Source organism: Lampetra fluviatilis, chromosome 22 (genome assembly GCF_964198595.1).
Source record: "Lampetra fluviatilis chromosome 22, kcLamFluv1.1, whole genome shotgun sequence".
NCBI lineage: Eukaryota > Metazoa > Chordata > Hyperoartia > Petromyzontiformes > Petromyzontidae > Lampetra > Lampetra fluviatilis.
The window spans coordinates 12,271,812-12,288,495 of NC_136296.1; the positions used below are offsets into that span (position 1 = coordinate 12,271,812).

Below are 16,684 nucleotides of genomic sequence, written 5' to 3' on the forward strand. Positions count from 1 at the left end.
TACATCGTCGGCCACAGATCCACATTGCATTGGAACTGCTTGTCGTGTTTAGTTCGTTGTCCTTCCCCCCGTACCTCCGATGAGCACGGTTGGCTACGTGCGGTGCGAAAGAAGTTCAACACACGTACGTATATACACAATGATCAACAAGCACGTGAGATTAAGAAGCCTGGATGTTTGACGAACTCCTTTCTCATCGGCGAATGTTAATCAGTTTGGAACACCCCCCTGCCAGCACCACCTGGCGAACAGACAGATCAGTGGCGTAGTGACTACATTATCAGTGGCGTAGTAACTACATTATCAGTGGCGTAGTAACTACATTATCAGTGGCGTAGTAACTACATTATCAGTGGTGTAGTGACTACATTATCAGTGGCGTAGTAACTACATTATCAGTGGTGTAGTGATTACATTATCAGTGACGTAGTAACTACATTATCAGTGACGTAGTAACTACATTATCAGTGGCGTAGTGACTACATTATCAGTGGCGTAGTAACTACATTATCAGTGGTGTAGTGACTACATTATCAGTGGCGTAGTAACTACACGATCAGTGGCCCAGCGGACTGAACGGGCTGAGCTAACCACTGCGCCACCGCTCCCACGGCGGCCGCACATCGCCGATGCAGCAGCAGGCGGCGCTTCGTGTTCTACCCTCGTGGCAACTCGCCCGCTTCATCGCCGTGACGACGGCGCGGGATCACAGCCCCCGCCTCGCCTCCGGCGTGCACTCAGCAGCAGCAGCAGGAGCAGCGGCAGCAGGAGCAGCGGCAGCAGCAGCAGGAGCAGCGGCAGCAGCAGCAGGAGCAGCGGCAGCAGCAGCAGGAGCAGCGGCAGCAGCAGCAGGAGCAGCGGCAGCAGCAGCAGGAGCAGCGGCAGCAGCAGCAGGAGCAGCGGCAGGAGGATCAGCAGGGGGAGCAGCAGCAGCAGGAGGAGGAGGGGGGGTCACAGTGGAGCCGCCGCGTCCCCCGCTGCCCCCCGCGGAGTGGTGGCGCGCGCAGAGTCCCGGGAGGACGACGCCACCGCCGGGCGGAATCTGCGCAGCGGACGAAATGGAGGAGCCGCGTTGAGAGAGGTCTGTCTGTGCTGGCGCGGTGATGGTGGTGGTGGTGCCGCTGTGATTGTTGTTGGTGGTGCTGCTACTGCTCGTGGTGGTGTTGGTGGTAGGGGCGGAGCGGTGGTGCAGCGGTTAGCGCTACGCTGCTCTACGAACCCGGCGACCCCAGTTCGATTCATGCTCACGACCAACGCCGGTGACGATTATCAGAACCGGTCCTGGGCCTCCCCTACGTCGACTCGGCCTCAAATGAGTACCTGTCAACATCGCCACTAGAGAGACAAAGGCGGCCCGGCGTGGTGCTGGTCACTCACCCCCTCGTGTGCCGTGCTGGCCTTCATAGGTGCTACTCGCTAACAGCACTTGCCCCCTACAGTCTGTTAAGGCTACACGGGGGATCTTTGTATTTGGTGGTGCTTGTTGGTGGTGGTGGGGTAGCTGCTGCTGGTGCAACTGTTCTTGGTGGTGGTGGTGCTGCTTATGTTGGTGGTGGTGGTGCCTCGATGGAGGAGGCTCGTGAAGGACGCTGCTGTTGTTGCTGCTGCTGGGCAGTTGGAGGCAGTCGCCCTCCAGCAACCACGGAGGGCAGAGAGAGGAGCGACGCTCACAACAACGAGCGGAACTCTGGGCGTATAAAATGCAGCAAATTGTCACAGTAGGGGGATACAGCTGGTGTACATCTGTCGGTCAGTTCAGTCAGCCGACTAATGGCACCTGCTGGGTCTGTCCCGTGACCTCCTGCACCTAGCCTGGCAGAGTAGGGGGGTGCAGCTGGTGGTGCATCTGCCGGTCATCTCAGTTAGCCGACCCATGGCATTGCTGGGTCTGTTCCGTGACCTCCTGCACCTAGCCTGGCACAGTAGGGGGTACAGCTGGTGGTGCATCTGCCGGTCATCTCAGTCAGCCGACCCATGGCACCTGCTGGGTCTGTCCCGTGACCTCCTGCCAGTAGCGAGCCTTCGACACTTCACGTGGCCTCAAAGTGCACCTAGCCTGGCACAGGCGCCGTGGAGACGTCACCGTCACTTCGTGGCGAATGTCGGCTGTTGGTATTGGTGCCACTGTTGCTGCTGCTGCTGCTGCTGGTTTCCCTGCTGGATGGTGATGCGCCGTGTGCTTGTGCTGCAGCTCGTGCCGGACTGGGAATCGGGGGACGACGAGGAGGTTCGACGAGGTGATGGCGCGTGGAAGAGGCGGTAAGTGGAGGTGGCGGTGGTGAGAGGTGGTTGTGAGTGGAGGTGGCGGTGGTGAGAGGTGGTTGTGAGTGGAGGTGGCGGTGAGAGGTGGTTGTGGTGAGTGGAGATGGTGGTGGTGGTGAGAAGTGGTTGTGGTGAGTGGTGGTGGTGAGAAGTGGTTGTGGTGAGTGGATATGGTGGTGGTGAGAAGTGGTTGTGGTGAGTGGAGATGGTGGTGGTGGTGGTGAGAGGTGGTTGTGGTGAGTGGTGGTGGTGAGAAGTGGTTGTGGTGAGTGGAGATGGTGGTGGTGGTGGTGAGCGGAGGTGATGGTGAATGGTCTCGTTTGCCTGCCCCCTGTAACTGACACGCCGGGCAACCCAATATGTCCTCCGCACGCCGCGGTCTCGTGCCACCGCGCGGAGCCCTCTCCACGCGGCTGTCCCCTGGCGAGTCGGCGTGGTGGTTATTTGGAGGTGGTCACGGATTTGCCTTCAGCCGGGTCTGCCCAAGTCAGAAACGTACTTCGGCACCCGGCGCACCGCGTCCAGTTTACCTCTCGCGATGGATGCGGCTGCTGGGCTACGTGCCACTCTCCTCCAATCTGCCAGAGAACCGGAACATTTTCAGTGAGAAATTAACTCCTGCAGGTCGTCGTGGACAGAGGTGATGGTGGCGAGTGGGGCTCGTGTCGAGTGGATGTGACGATACTAATGATGGGTTATTTACCCTGCAAAGCCACGTTGAGTCCGAAGACTCTCTTTCAGGAGGGTCCTGCTACATCGGGATGTTTGGCTGACACCAATGACACTGTGCGTGAGATTGTATCTATGGGAGGAAACCGGGATCCCGGACATGGGGCTGGAGGCAGCTCGTCAAGGGTGGCTGCTATCCAATGGTTCTGCCCAATGGAGTGGGTTCTATGCCACGGCGATGGAATCATGTTTGGTGCATGGCTGTTGCGAAATGCCCTCCTAGTTACCATATCATACATGTGTGTTTACGCACTATTTGGTAAGAGTTTGGTGTGTACGGGCATGTGACCAAATCGCTCGGAACGCTCCCCATCTCATCAGATCGCTGAAGCTAAGCAGGGCTGAGCCCCTGGACAGTGTTCGGAAGGATGACCATCACGCACGGCAGGTGTTATAGGCTGCGCGGGCTACATGGTGGGCGGGGTTGAGGGCAATGCTGTGCTGTACTTCTACGCTCCCCGCCTTCACCAACCTACTCACTCACCCACCCACCCACTCACTGCAGGTCACACACTCACCAACCCACTCACTCACCCACCCACTCACCACACTGCAGGTCACACACTCACCAACCCACTCACTCACCCACCCACTCACCACACTGCAGGTCACACACTCACCAACCCACTCACTCACCCACCCACTCACCACACTGCAGGTCACACACTCACCAACCCACTCACTCACCCACCCACTCACCACACTGCAGGTCACACACTCACCAACCCACTCACTCACCCACCCACTCACCACACTGCAGGTCACACACTCACCAACCCACTCACTTACCCACCCACTCACCACACTGCAGGTCACACACTCACCAACCCACTCACTCACCCACCCACTCACCACACTGCAGGTCACACACTCACCAACCCACTCACCAACCCGCACTGAGGAGCGTGGCGAGGTTTGGACAAATAAACCCCACGACCCGCACGGCGTAGGCCCTCACCGGAGCGAGGGATTTTTCAAGGGCTGCACCAGGACATCGTGGACATTCAGGGCACTGTCCACGTTTGTACTTCAACGTTCAACAGTTTAGAAAAATTCTTAACATTAAAGCTTCCAACGGGCGATAACGCCACCCCCCCCCCCCATAGCAAACCTGAATATGTATATACCAGAGGTGTGGACTCGAGTCATGTGACTTGGACTCGAGTCAGACTCGAGTCATGAATTTGATGACTTGCGACTCGACTTGGACTTGCATAACAATGACTTTGTCCCACCTATGAGATGTGGACTCGAGTCATGTGACTTGGACTCGAGTCAGACTCGAGTCATGAATTTGATGACTTGCGACTCGACTTGCATAACAATGACTTTGTCCCACCTCTGGTATATACTGTATGTATTATCTTTATATATTTAGATATAAATATCTTAAATATATATATCTTTATTTATATATAAAGGTCAGGGATTTGTTTTTATATATAAAAATATATATTTATATATATATATATTTTTTTTTATATTAATATATTCTATTTTTATATATTTAAATGCCGCATGAAGCCATCTGGTGCACAACATTTAATAATCTCTACCTCCTGGGCGAGGAAAATAACACCATTTTAATTCTTCCATTAACACGTGGCAACGTGTTGGCTCGCCTGGCGACCACCGACGTCAATTTTTGTCACTTAAACTGCCGAAAGATATTTTTGGGGTAAAATATAGTTTGCCGGCCCTGACCTTCATTTTTCGTGAAACACGATGTGTTATGCGTTAATTGTGTGTTAACCGACTCTCTGTGTTGTATTACATCACATTTCGATATTTTGCTAGGTTATTTAATTTTCGTGTGCCTGTCTCCTAAATTTCAATTTTGCGTGCCCGTTTTCAATTTTGCGTGCCCGTTCCACATTGTCATCTTACTTGCAACAGCAGTACGTTGCAGTACACTCATTGATATGCTAATTCTCTCTGCCCCCTCCCTCTCTCCGTCCCCGCCCTCCCCCCTCTCTATATTTAAGGGACCGTCACAGAAACGACCCCTCTCTTTGTGCCGATTTGTGTCCTCTCTCTGTGTGCCGTTGTGATGTCTGTCTGCTTGTATGTCTGTCTATAGTTTTCTAGTTAGATTTTTGTTGCTATTTCTTTTATACCTGATGATGATTGCTTGTGTTGCAATCGAAACGTCGTAATATGTTATTTTAATTTATTATTTTATTTTTAGACGTGACTTAACCGAAAAGAACCAAAGAACGATGTGTTACGAAGATTATCCGACGTGGCTTTGTGCTGCCGGTCGCTCCGCAGCAGTGCGGAGGATTTGAGCTGTTGTATGTGTGTATGTTGAACTTCTTTCGCGCCGTACGTAGCCAACCGTGCCAATTGGAGTTGTGGGGGAAGGACGACAAGTGAATGCTCCTCGTGGGATAATTGAAGTCTCAATGAAGCTGGTGGCGCTGGTGACGCGAGCCGCGTGTTCTGAAAAGTGGGCTCCTCACGTAAACGTGGTGGGTGCCCGGCTCACGCTGCCACGACGCATCTGGGGCGATGTCCACACACACAGCCCGACTTGATTTCTTCTTTAGCGTCAAACTGGGACCGCCGTAGTGTAAGGAGAGGGTCCTCGCATGTAGGATCGGCGGTTCGTCGGCATTGATTCAAGCAAGCCTGACGACTCTCTGCTGATGAGACGCTGCGTGCCGAAACCGGCCCAGCGTTTGCTTGTCTTGAACCCATGCTGCTCAAAGTCCGCGCTCCCAGAAGGCCGACGGGTTGTGCTGTCTGGAGGCACGGAGACGTGAGCGAGACGCTGTGTCTCTGCGTTGTCTATTTTGAATTCTTCCGTCGTATGGCCAAGGCCGCCGAGAGCTTTCTGGAGGCCACGGGCAGAATTCCACGCCGGGCCTCCTTATTCGTTAGCGACAACAACAACAAAATAGACCCGTTGCGTGGGGCTCTCTGTTTTTTTGTTGTTGTGAGACCCTTGGCAATTGGCCCCACTGCACCCTCCGGGCGCCCATGCGTCTGGCTGCGTTTGCATCACAGCGACGATCACCGTGGAGGTAACTTCTGGTGACGCTGAGCGAGCGGGACTCTCTGACCCCGCGTCGTAATCACGCGAGGGGACGGGGGTCGATGATCTGCTAAGCTGTGGAGGACGTCTTTGCAGCCACAGAAATTAATGTGGAGCAGCGTGCGGCGCTGACCACGAACATCCCAGTTTGCCGTCCGCCTGATGAGGGCGAAGGCGGATACGGGAAGCGGCCGGATGAGTGAACATCCACACAAGGTGACGGTAACACCGCGCACTGCCTATGTTGTTCGCGACACGTCTTAGTCGCCATAACAACCAACGACAATTATGGTTATTGTTACGAAGACGTCCCAAAGTGCGCGCTCTGGGTGAATATGGGTAGAAAATAGATGGCGCGTGGCATGAGTTTCCGAAATGAATAAAATAACCGTGGGATGGATTCAATTAAACGTTGAAAGACGCAGCCCTGCAATAGCTCGCTCACGCCACTGCTGGTCAAAGGGGCCTCCACTGGAGGGATACCTTGAGGATATTTGGCCTACTCTTCCGCACTGAAGAGACGTCTTAGAATAGGGGGGAGTACCCACGTTTTACCCCACCACGCGCGCGGTACCTGCCGACCGACGAACTCGGCTCTACCCACTCGTACTGCCGGGTGGACAGAGGCGGCGTGGGATATAAGAATGTTGCACCGTTGGTTTGAATGTCGCGCCATCGCCGATTTGCCCAGTAAAGCCTTTACCGAGTCTAGCGACTCTTCGTCAGGAGGGTTGTCTGCTCAATTTCCTCTTCAGTGGATCTCGACGCCTTCATTTTTCCACTCCAGTTTTATTGGAAAATATCTTCAAAGTTTCGCTGTGGTTATTTCTTCGCCCGACTCCTCTTCTGATTCCTATTTTGATTCTTTATATAAATCAAGAAAATCCTCCCAACTATTTTTTTCGGGAGGGAACCGCATTACGATGTCTCGCCAATTGCTTATTTGATGCGCGTTTCGAATGTTGCAGGAAACGAATTCCAGGAGAAAACCCATCCATACGAGCTTCTTCAACAGTCCGTACAGGCGGGTCACGCACCTACTTGCTGTACTGTCACCACCTTGCCAATTTTGTTTTGCCTGCAAGTCTCGTATCGCTGCCCTCGGAGATTTCCGCCACGTGGCGGCAATGCTCGCCCGGCTGCCCGCCCCTCATCCTCCGCGCCCACCACAGAATGCTTTGATGGCGTTGCCACAGGAAGTGCACAACGCCGGCTAAGCGCACAACGCCAGCGCGTCGAGCTGCAGCCGGCACCCATGTGCACGGCACGTGGGTGCCGTCCGGGGCCTCTTTCAAAGAAATGTGAACGCCGACCGGAGGGCCCCGTCACGTGACTCGGAGCGCCTCTGTAATTCTAAACAGTTGCTCGAGCAAAGGCCCAAAACGTGTGGTGTGGTGCATAAAAAACATCGCCACTAGAGAGACAAAAGCGGTCGGGCGTGGTGCTGGCCACCCACCCCCTCGTGTGTCGTTCTGGCCTTCATAGGTGCTCGCTAACAGCACTTGCCCCAACAGTATGTTAAGGCTATACGGGGAATCTTTGTCTTTTGCCTAGCCTCCCTCTGCCCTGGTGGGTGTATTGTATTATTGTATGTATGTTGAACTTCTTTCGTACTCTTTTCGATGTAAAGCTTTCGTGACTGCAGGGATTCATCTTATTGGTTCTTTCGGTAAAGTCACGTAGAAGGAAAAAAATAAAATAAAAAAAAATAAAATACAATTCTCACGACGTTTCGGCCACAACGCAAGCAGCCGTCCTCAGGTGAAGAACAGGTCTGTCGGAAAGACAGCGTCTGAATGAACACCACCAAGCTTGGCAGCGTATATTTAAGCTGTCTTAAATTTAAGCTTAAATATACGCTACCAAGCCTGGTGGTGTTCATTCAGACGCTGCCTTTCCGACAGCCCTGTTCTTCACCTGTTCTTCACCTGAGGACGGCTGCTTGCCTTGTGGCCGAAACGTCGTGAGAATTGTATTTTATTGTTTTATTTGTATTATTTTATTATTTCCCTTCTACGTGACTTTATCGAAAGAACCAAGATTCTTTCGTACTGTACGTAGCCAACCGTACTGATCGGAGGCGTGGGGGAAGGACAACAAACTAAACACAGCAAGCAGTTCATCGAGCACTGCGCGAATCTTCAGATTTATCGGGTCACATCGGTTGTAGTACATGTGTTGAGGAGTAGAGTGATGACGGGTGCCAAGGAAGCCTTCTCGCAGCGTCCGCTTGACTCGCTAGAGGGCAGTGCACGGCCTTTGCAAACGCAGCGGTTTGCGCCCAGCGGCTTAAGAATACGCTGCTCCGGCTGCAGCCAGAAAGATGTTTCCCTGCTGCAAGCAATTGTGTGCGTGTTACAAAGCTGCATCTTGCTGGCAGAAAGATGTGTTTGGCGAGAAACACAAGATTCATGATGGGCGAGAAACACAAGATTCATGATGGGCGAGAAACACAAGATTCATGATGGGCGAGCAGCAATCGCATCGGGGTGGAGCTGTGTCGCGCCAATTCGCACGCTGCGCTAAGAGCTCTACCACCTGAGTTTGACTCCCGGCCACGGCCAACATCAGCGGTGAATGATATCTGAACCGGTTCTGGACCGCCCAACCTTCACCAACCCGCACTGAGCAGTACTGTGAAGTATGGCCACACTATCCCCATAGAATGGTCACACTAACCCCATGACACTACCCCCATGACACTATCCCCATAGAATGGTCACACTATCCCCATGACCGACACAGGGTGCAGAGGCATTAATCCAGCAGTGGATTGACAAAGGGCTGTACAGCAATCGCACGAGTGGCTGAGTTTGCCTATGTGGGCAGGTTCATGATCACATTTCCTCTGAAGACACAGTTTCAAAAAAATGCATCGATAGTTATTTTTTCAAGATTTTTTTTTGGATAGTGAGATCTTCCTGCAATTAGGCTGCCCTCGCTACGTTTCAATTGAACTCGTGTGCAAGATGCAGTCGACATCTCGCTAGGAATTTTCCATCCCAGCTGTGTAGCAGGGAAACAGTCGTCTGACCACAAAATGAGACACGTGCATCCCAATGCTCCAGGTCTTTCGTCAATACGACTCCCCGTATATTGATTCCACTAATTCCTGAATTTCCAGCCACTGGATATGTATGTTGCCCGGCAAGATGTATTTACACTGAGAATGAACGTGAGAAACTGAATTGTATTGGTAAGTGGATACAGTACCCATCTTCTCGGTTGAAATTGTTTTGAAATTGTGTCTGTGTCTATATATATGGATGGCTTCATGAATGTTCATGAAGTCATCCATATATATATAGACACAGACACAGTTTCAACCGAGAAGATGGGTACAAACTGAGCAATCATTGGAAGGACGTTATCAACCAGTTTCAGTCATAACTGGCTGTGATGTTCCCATCCTACCACCTTGATATGATAGTAGTGCTTTTCGCCCATTTGAAACTTGTGCTTTCACAGGATCCACACCAACACAGCCACTTCGTGTGCGGACTACCCCTCGGTTGTGGCTCTGCGATTTCGCATGAATATGCGAATCTCTCATTAACATGCTAATCTCTCATTAACATGCTAATCTCTCATTAACATGCTAATTTTCACCTGGCATCCCTTTGATTGGTGGAAAACCAACCACCGTGGGGTTTGCTGCCCACCGCTTGCATTAACATTGGCTGCTGACATTTGGGCTACGTCCATTTCAAACCCTTATAAACAGTTTGCCTTTGACAGCTAACCCCCCTTTTCCTGAAGACGACCGCTTGTGTTGCGATCTAAACGTCGTAGTTTTTGTTTTTTTATTATTTTCTTTGAACCTATCTACGTGACTTTACCGAAAGACCCAAAGAATAAGCATTGACATGGCAGCAGAGTACCGTACAAACTGCACTGGTCCACTTCTGACAAAACGCAGCCCCACAGCAACCCTATGGCACCTGTTTTATTCATCCTGTTCACCCATCAGAGCACCGCCCAGCCTCGACCCTGCTTAGCTCCGAGATTACTGACGAAGTAATAAATGATTACGCTGGTGAAGGCGGCCAGAGGGGGGACTTGAACCCGGGTGGTTGGATCGTGCACCACCCATTGCGCCGTCGGTTCTCTTGAGTGCATCTGCAGCCCACGTGGTTATCCAAAGCGGTTCGGACTCGCGTTGACGCTCACGTGAACGTCGCTTAAACCTGCTCTGATGTCCCGGACCAGTGTAATGGTGATTTGTGTGGCTCTTACTGGCAGCATGGGCCCATCGTTTCTAAAACGATGGTTCAGTTCGCAGCGATTCGGCCTCGTTGCATTACCCGCGAAGCTGCAGAAGTGTGGGTATTTACTGCCATTTGCAAACATATCCCCTGTCCGTAATCCTACCCCTGGCACTAAATCTAACTTTAACCCCAGCCGTCGCCTGACCTTTCTGCAGAGCTTGCACCTAACTCGAACCTGAACAATTCCACTCTGAATCACCGCGAGAAGCCTAACACGAGGCCTAAGACAAAGCCTTAACTTCATCATCGACCGAGCCACGTTCGGTGACTGACACTGGAATTCTGTGCCATTTTATTTCGCCATTAAGACAATCGGATGCCTCGTGGCCAATCGATGAAAATTGAATGCTGCAATAAAGCACAACGCATCACAAAACCGTCTTAATTCGGTATTACCGTTTGTTTATTTTTGTTTAATATGCGACGTAAAACGTTCCGCACAAACCGTCGGCGCTGTCCGAAACTCCGTGTGCCACCACGAGCACACGGACCCTTTGGCACCCATTCCTGCCCACGCCCGCGACTTATGACGGCTATTTATAGCAAGGTGCTGCACGCAACCCGTTGCTTCGCCAACTCAACAGCTGCAGACTGACGTCCAGGGTGTCGTTGTGCGGAGTGCGAGGGAGTGGTGACGGAGGGAGCGGTCTCTGTGTGTGTGTGCGTGTGTGTGGGGAGCGGTGGTGCAGCGGTTAGCGCTACGCTGCGCTACGAACCTGGCGACACGGGTTCGAGTCCTGCTCACGGCCAACACCGGTGAAGATTATCTGAACCGGTCCTGGGCCTCCCTTAGGTCGGCTCAGCCTCAAATGAGTACCTGGTGCGGTGCGTAAACCTCTCGTGTGCCACAGTGCCGACTTTCATAGGTGCTCGCTAACAACATTTGCCCCGACAGTCTGTTAAGGCTATACGGGGGATCTTTGTCTTTGTGTTTTTTGCACGTGCGCGAGCGCGCGAATGCGAAGGGCGCGATGAAGAGCGTGGTCGTTGGGGGGGCAGTGACGACCCCACATTGACCGAGGGGGTCTCTGCCACGACCCCGCTTTCTCACCAGGGACCCATGGAGACGAGAGCCCCCCTTCGTAGCCAGCAGACTCCTCGGCGGCGTGGGCCGAGCTTGAGGAGGCAATGGAGTGACCACCTTGGGGTTTCCAGTCTCAGGCGATAGGAGACAGGTGGTACAATTGAGTGACTGTAATGCCACTACGAGAACATCTCCTTGCAAATGACAAGTTTTACCACTAACAAAAGTAGGCGGCGTAATACATCTGTGGACCTCCTCATCCACCGGACTGGAGATGGCCGAGAGAAAATGTCAATTGAGAAACCACGCGTGTGGGCTTTTGAGTCTTCTCTGGTACCTGTGCAGTGGCATAGCAGAGTCATGTAGCAGCTTAGCGCCGGCTGCTGGCAGGGAAGGGGATCTGCGGCTTACGGCAGCCCTGACATCAGCAGGCCACGTGACACACCAGAGGGGGATCTAGGGGAAAGGTCACAGAAGGGGCACACCAGGAACCCGCTGGTAGGTTCTAGAAAGGGGGTGTGGCCGGGGGCGGAGCCAGGCCACCGTGACAGTATAAGAGGGGCCCCTGTAGGGGACCTCGGGGCTGTCGACTGTAAGTGGGATTCAAGTCGTGCTGCCCAAGTCCACCTTCGTCATCGTCGTCGTCACCCTTAGAGTTACATAGAGACCCATAGTAAACAGAGTCATAGAGTTACATAGAGACCCATAGAAAACAGAGTCATAGAGTTACATAGAGACCGAAAGAGTTACACAGAGACGCATAGTTACACAGAGACCCATAGAGTTACACAGAGACCCATATAATTACATAGAGACCCATTGCGAGAAAACAGAGACCCATACAGTTACATAGAGACCATACAGAGAAAACAGTTACATAGAGACCCATATAGTTACACAGAGACCCATAGAGTTACATAGAGGCCCTTAGAGTTACACACATACTCAGAGAGTTACATAGAGACCCGTATAATAGATAATTGACACGAAACCCACGCAATAAGTTACTGCACAACAGAATGAACAATAAATAAAATATCCAATCACAGACGTTCATGTAAATAAACCATTTATACAGCCTCAGACAAAACAGAGCTCAGTTATAACATTCATAGCAATTGTGCCGGAGGTGATGCCGAAGCATGGCTTTCTGAACATCCGTAGCAAATGAATGTATGTTGAACTTGAATGGATGTACTATGTTGAACTTCTTTCGCACCGTACGTTGCCAACCGCGCGAATCAAAGGTGCGGGGAAGGACAACAAACTAAGCACAAAAAGCAGTTGTGAAGAAATTACTGTTCAGTCTAGAGTGAGTTTTCAATGTAGAAATTGTCTTTAGGGCCCGTCCATAAATAACGTCAAACGATTTTGGACGATTTTTGACCCCCCCCCCTCGTCACACAGCGTCACAAAAAGTCAGACCCACCCCTCAAATATGGCGCCAAAAGCTCTGCCCCCCCCAAACCATATTTCCATTTTGAAATAAAAACATGCTTCAAATCGCTTTAAACTATTGTCATTGTAGTGCGTATTTAATGTGGCGCTGCACTCTGATGTCGTAGGAGTGTTAGAACAATTACTGTTGTTATAACAATTATATATTTATTTAAAGTTGTGCATTTTGATGTGACGTCACATTTCTCAAACCCCGCCCCCCTTCGTCACACATCGTCACAAATGTCTGACCCCCCCCCACCCAGGTGCGTGACGTCATTTATGGACGGCCCCTTACGCCATTCACAAACACCGCGTTGGGTATGGGCCAGCTGATTGGCTCAGGGCACACAGCAATTGGGGGAGGCCTTCCTTCAACAGTGGAATTGGGAGTCGGGCTGTAGGGCGTGCCTCTGTAATGTCACTGCCGTGTTCACTGCCATGTCACTCACGTGTCACTCACGTGACAGGGCAGTGTCCGTTCCGATGCTGCTCGTTGCGTTATTTGAAGTTTGTGACATCCATTTAGTGAATTTGCTCGGCGAAGCATTTGACTGTTGCTCAGGGTTCGCGTCAAATCGGTTAGCCTGCCGCTGTCATTTTCGATTAAATCAGCGCTGTGGGGGTGCGACGGAGGACCGTGGCTCCGACCTGCACTACCGTTGGGGGGGGGACAGATTCGCCGGAAATACTTCACCACGCCGGTCAGTGCGGGCTGGTTAATATAACGCCGCCGCAGTGAAATCGCAAGAGCAGAGCTGGGCTCTCCGCTGTTTTGAGGAGCCGATCTCTGCGCCGATTATCGGTCCCATTAAGCAGCAAAATCGGATAGCACGAAAATAATCGGTGGAAAAAAAGTCTCGCCTTTGTTCGCGTGTGTGCCGCTGGACGGGAGGTGATGGGACTAGGTAACGTCATCGAAATCATCAGCCATGTCTCACTGGGCGTGGCTTGGAGGGGGTTTCCTGCCTTCGGGAAGCAGGGTGTGGCAGTGGCTGTCATTTGTAAATGGTGGTTCTAAGTAATTGACCGCTACTTTTATTCGATTAATTATAATCAGCTGAGCTGACTGATTGCCTCTTCTCTACATTTGAGCCTTCTTAACCACCACTTTAAAGTCTCTATCTCGTTAACAAAGCGTATAACGTATGCCAAAAAGCCTGGTACACATAGCCTAAGAACATTTTACAAGATAAGAGAGCAATTTCTGTGATTGTGTCTTACAGGCACGGTATGTGGATTCCACTTACAGGCACGTCGTGTGAATGTGATAACGCAGGGAGATGTCTTCCTGGTCACTCCCTGCTTCTGTAGCAGAGGGCGGTGTCAATCAGCACTCGTGGCTCAGCGGTTGAACGAGCGGCGCGCTATCAGACGGTTGTCTCAGCCAATCATCGTCCCTCGAGGGGTCGATAAAGTAGGTACCGAATTTACATGGAAATATCGGGGTTTCTTAAGCGGGGGAGCCTGGCCTCGTATGAGCCCCGGTATTCTGAGGACACGCGCTGGATGACCACCACGTCTGTGGGCATGGACGAATGGACGTCTGCGGCATCTCCAAATCGACCCTTGACTCGGGCGGCTGGCGCACGGCACCCCCGCGCGCTCTCCGACTCGCACCTCCACCACCGCCTCCCCCCCCCCCCGCGCGTTCCCAGCGACACCACGTAATCGCCAGCTCCCGAGGAGCCCCGGAGAGTGGTGTCGGGTGTCAGTGCCGCGCTCCCATCCGCCACCACCACCGCCACATTTCGCCCGTTGCTATTTTGGACGCCAGCTCATGCGCCACCGCTTGCTCGAGACGCGCTGCGCTCTGTGCTCGCGCCGGCCGTTGCGGCTCAGCCGGCGGGTGGCAGAGGGTGGCAGCCGGTGGCAGAGGGTGGCAGCCGGTGGCAGAGGGTGGCAGCCGGTGTGGCAGGAGCCCCACACCCTCTTCTTGGACGGCAGCGGCGGCGGCAGCGGCGGTGCCACCCAAACAGAGTCGTGGTGCTTGCGAGGGGGGGCGGCCGGGCGTTGCTGTGACGGCGTGAACGGACGGGACTAACGAAGCCACCGCCACCACCACCGCCACCATCTCAGTTCCGCGCTGTTAGCGGCGGTGGCTGCTGCTGCTGCTGCCCGGAATGATGACGGAGATGAACAAAGCGGACGGTGAGGGCTCGGTCGGTTTGCTTGGCCGGTTTTTGGGTTTGAAGGATTCAGTCGATCGGCTGGTAGCGCGTGGTGGGGTTAAGTGCGGTCGTTCCCCACCTCTAGCTAGGTGTCTGGCCAGAGTGGAAGAGTAGGCCAAATTACCCTCGATAGCGGGGCTCTAGAGAGCTCCCTCTAGTCGAGTGCCTTCTGCCAGCAGCGGCGTGAGCGAGCGCTTGCAGGGCAGCGCCTTTACCTCTAAGGCTCGGCTCTGACCTCTGTGTGGGCGCGTGCCTTGCTGCTGGACGGGGACCCAAGGTGACGGAAATGTGCGTGTGTGCGTGTGCGCGTGTGTGTGTGTGCGTGCTTGCGTGTGTGTGTGCGTGCGTGTGTGTGCGTGCGTGCGTGTGAGTGCGTGTGTGCGTGTGCGCGCGTGTGTGTGAGCGCGTGTGCGTGTGTGCGTGTGCGCGTGTGTGTGTGCGTGCTTGCGTGTGTGTGTGCGTGCTTGCGTGTGTGTGTGCGTGCGTGTGTGTGTGCGTGTGTGCGTGTGCGCGTGTGTGTGTGCTTGTGTGTGTGCGTGCGTGTGTGCGTGTGGTGGCTGACAGGCTTGGCCGTTCGCTTGTGAGTGCCGATGCTTTGAAAGTTCGGATTTTGCGTGCAGTTTGTTTTGTAGCGAGCGGTGGCAGAGCAGTTGGCGCACTGCCCTGTGAACCTGGCACCGCGAGCTCGATCCCAGCTCGCGTATGTCCCATTATTGTCTGACTTTTAAGAACATATGAGGGAATGATTTATTTTTTGGGGGCGATGGATTAAAGGCGTGATCATAATTCCGATTGCCCTTTCCCACTTGGGCACCGGATCAAACTTTAATCGTTAAATACCGCTTTGCTCTGGCGTCCACACGTGTCCTAATTGGGAGGCGTGGTGTAAATCCCAAATGTACGTATGCGTGTTGAACTTCTTTTGCGCCATACGTAGCCAACCGCGCTAATCGGAGGTGCGGGGAATGATGGCGGTAATGACCCTGAACCTCGAAGGCCAACGTGGATATATATTTTTTTCGGTGGGAAGTCTTTTTCCCAATATTACTCCTCTTGTGGCTCTCGGCATCCGTGCCCCGATGCGAACGATCCGTTTGGAAATCGCTCCGTGCGCTACGCTGCCCGTGCGTGTTCGAGAACGGAAATTGATATCGTGGACCCGAGGTCAACAGATTTAAATAACGGCCAGTCCGCTGTGCGCAAACATCACAGCGTTGGCCGCACCGCGCCGTCTGCGTGGTGCGCTGGCCTTAATAGGTGCTCGCTCACAGAACTTGCTCCAGTTGGCTAATCGGGCTACGCCGGTGGGGGGGGGGGTCACGTGGCGAGAGAAGCCCGAAGTGACCTGAGTGGGATGTACGTCGTGAAATGTACAGTGTTGTTATTGTGTTCCGTGCTCGCCCAGATGATTTCTAACGCGTTTTACTGTTTTCCTTCGACCAAAATCACCCGGAATGCACCCAGTCCCATGAGACCCCGGAATCGAAGCAGGATTCTCAGCCTGGATCGTGATGGCATGGGGGGCTACCGTGCACGCCAGGGTTGTTGTAGGCCGCAGGGACACGCGGTGGGCAGCGAAACCACACCTCGACATCCCCGAGGTGGTGGTCAAATAAAAGCCCCACGACACGCACGGTACTGGGGATGATTGGACCTCACCCAGCAGTCCATTGGCAAATGACTTTTAACGTGTACACGGAGATGTATTGTAATGAGACACTAACAGGTTGTTCAGTCAGTTTAATACGTAGTAGGG

The 16,684-nt window shown here is 53.0% G+C and overlaps 1 protein-coding gene across 8 annotated transcripts in view; it reads left to right on the forward strand.

The window, feature by feature from the left end:
• The first annotated feature begins 989 nt into the window (after positions 1-989).
• Positions 990-16,684, forward strand: part of LOC144938564 (uncharacterized) — a 73,060-nt gene continuing 57,365 nt past the window's right edge. For all 8 annotated transcript variants that reach the window (XM_078866503.1, XM_078866504.1, XM_078866506.1 and 5 more), the window contains exons 1-2: positions 990-1,081; positions 2,192-2,259. In XM_078866503.1, coding sequence (XP_078722629.1) covers positions 2,241-2,259 — 19 coding nt within the window. In that variant the 5' untranslated portion in view covers positions 990-1,081; positions 2,192-2,240. The remainder of the gene's footprint in view (positions 1,082-2,191; positions 2,260-16,684) is intronic.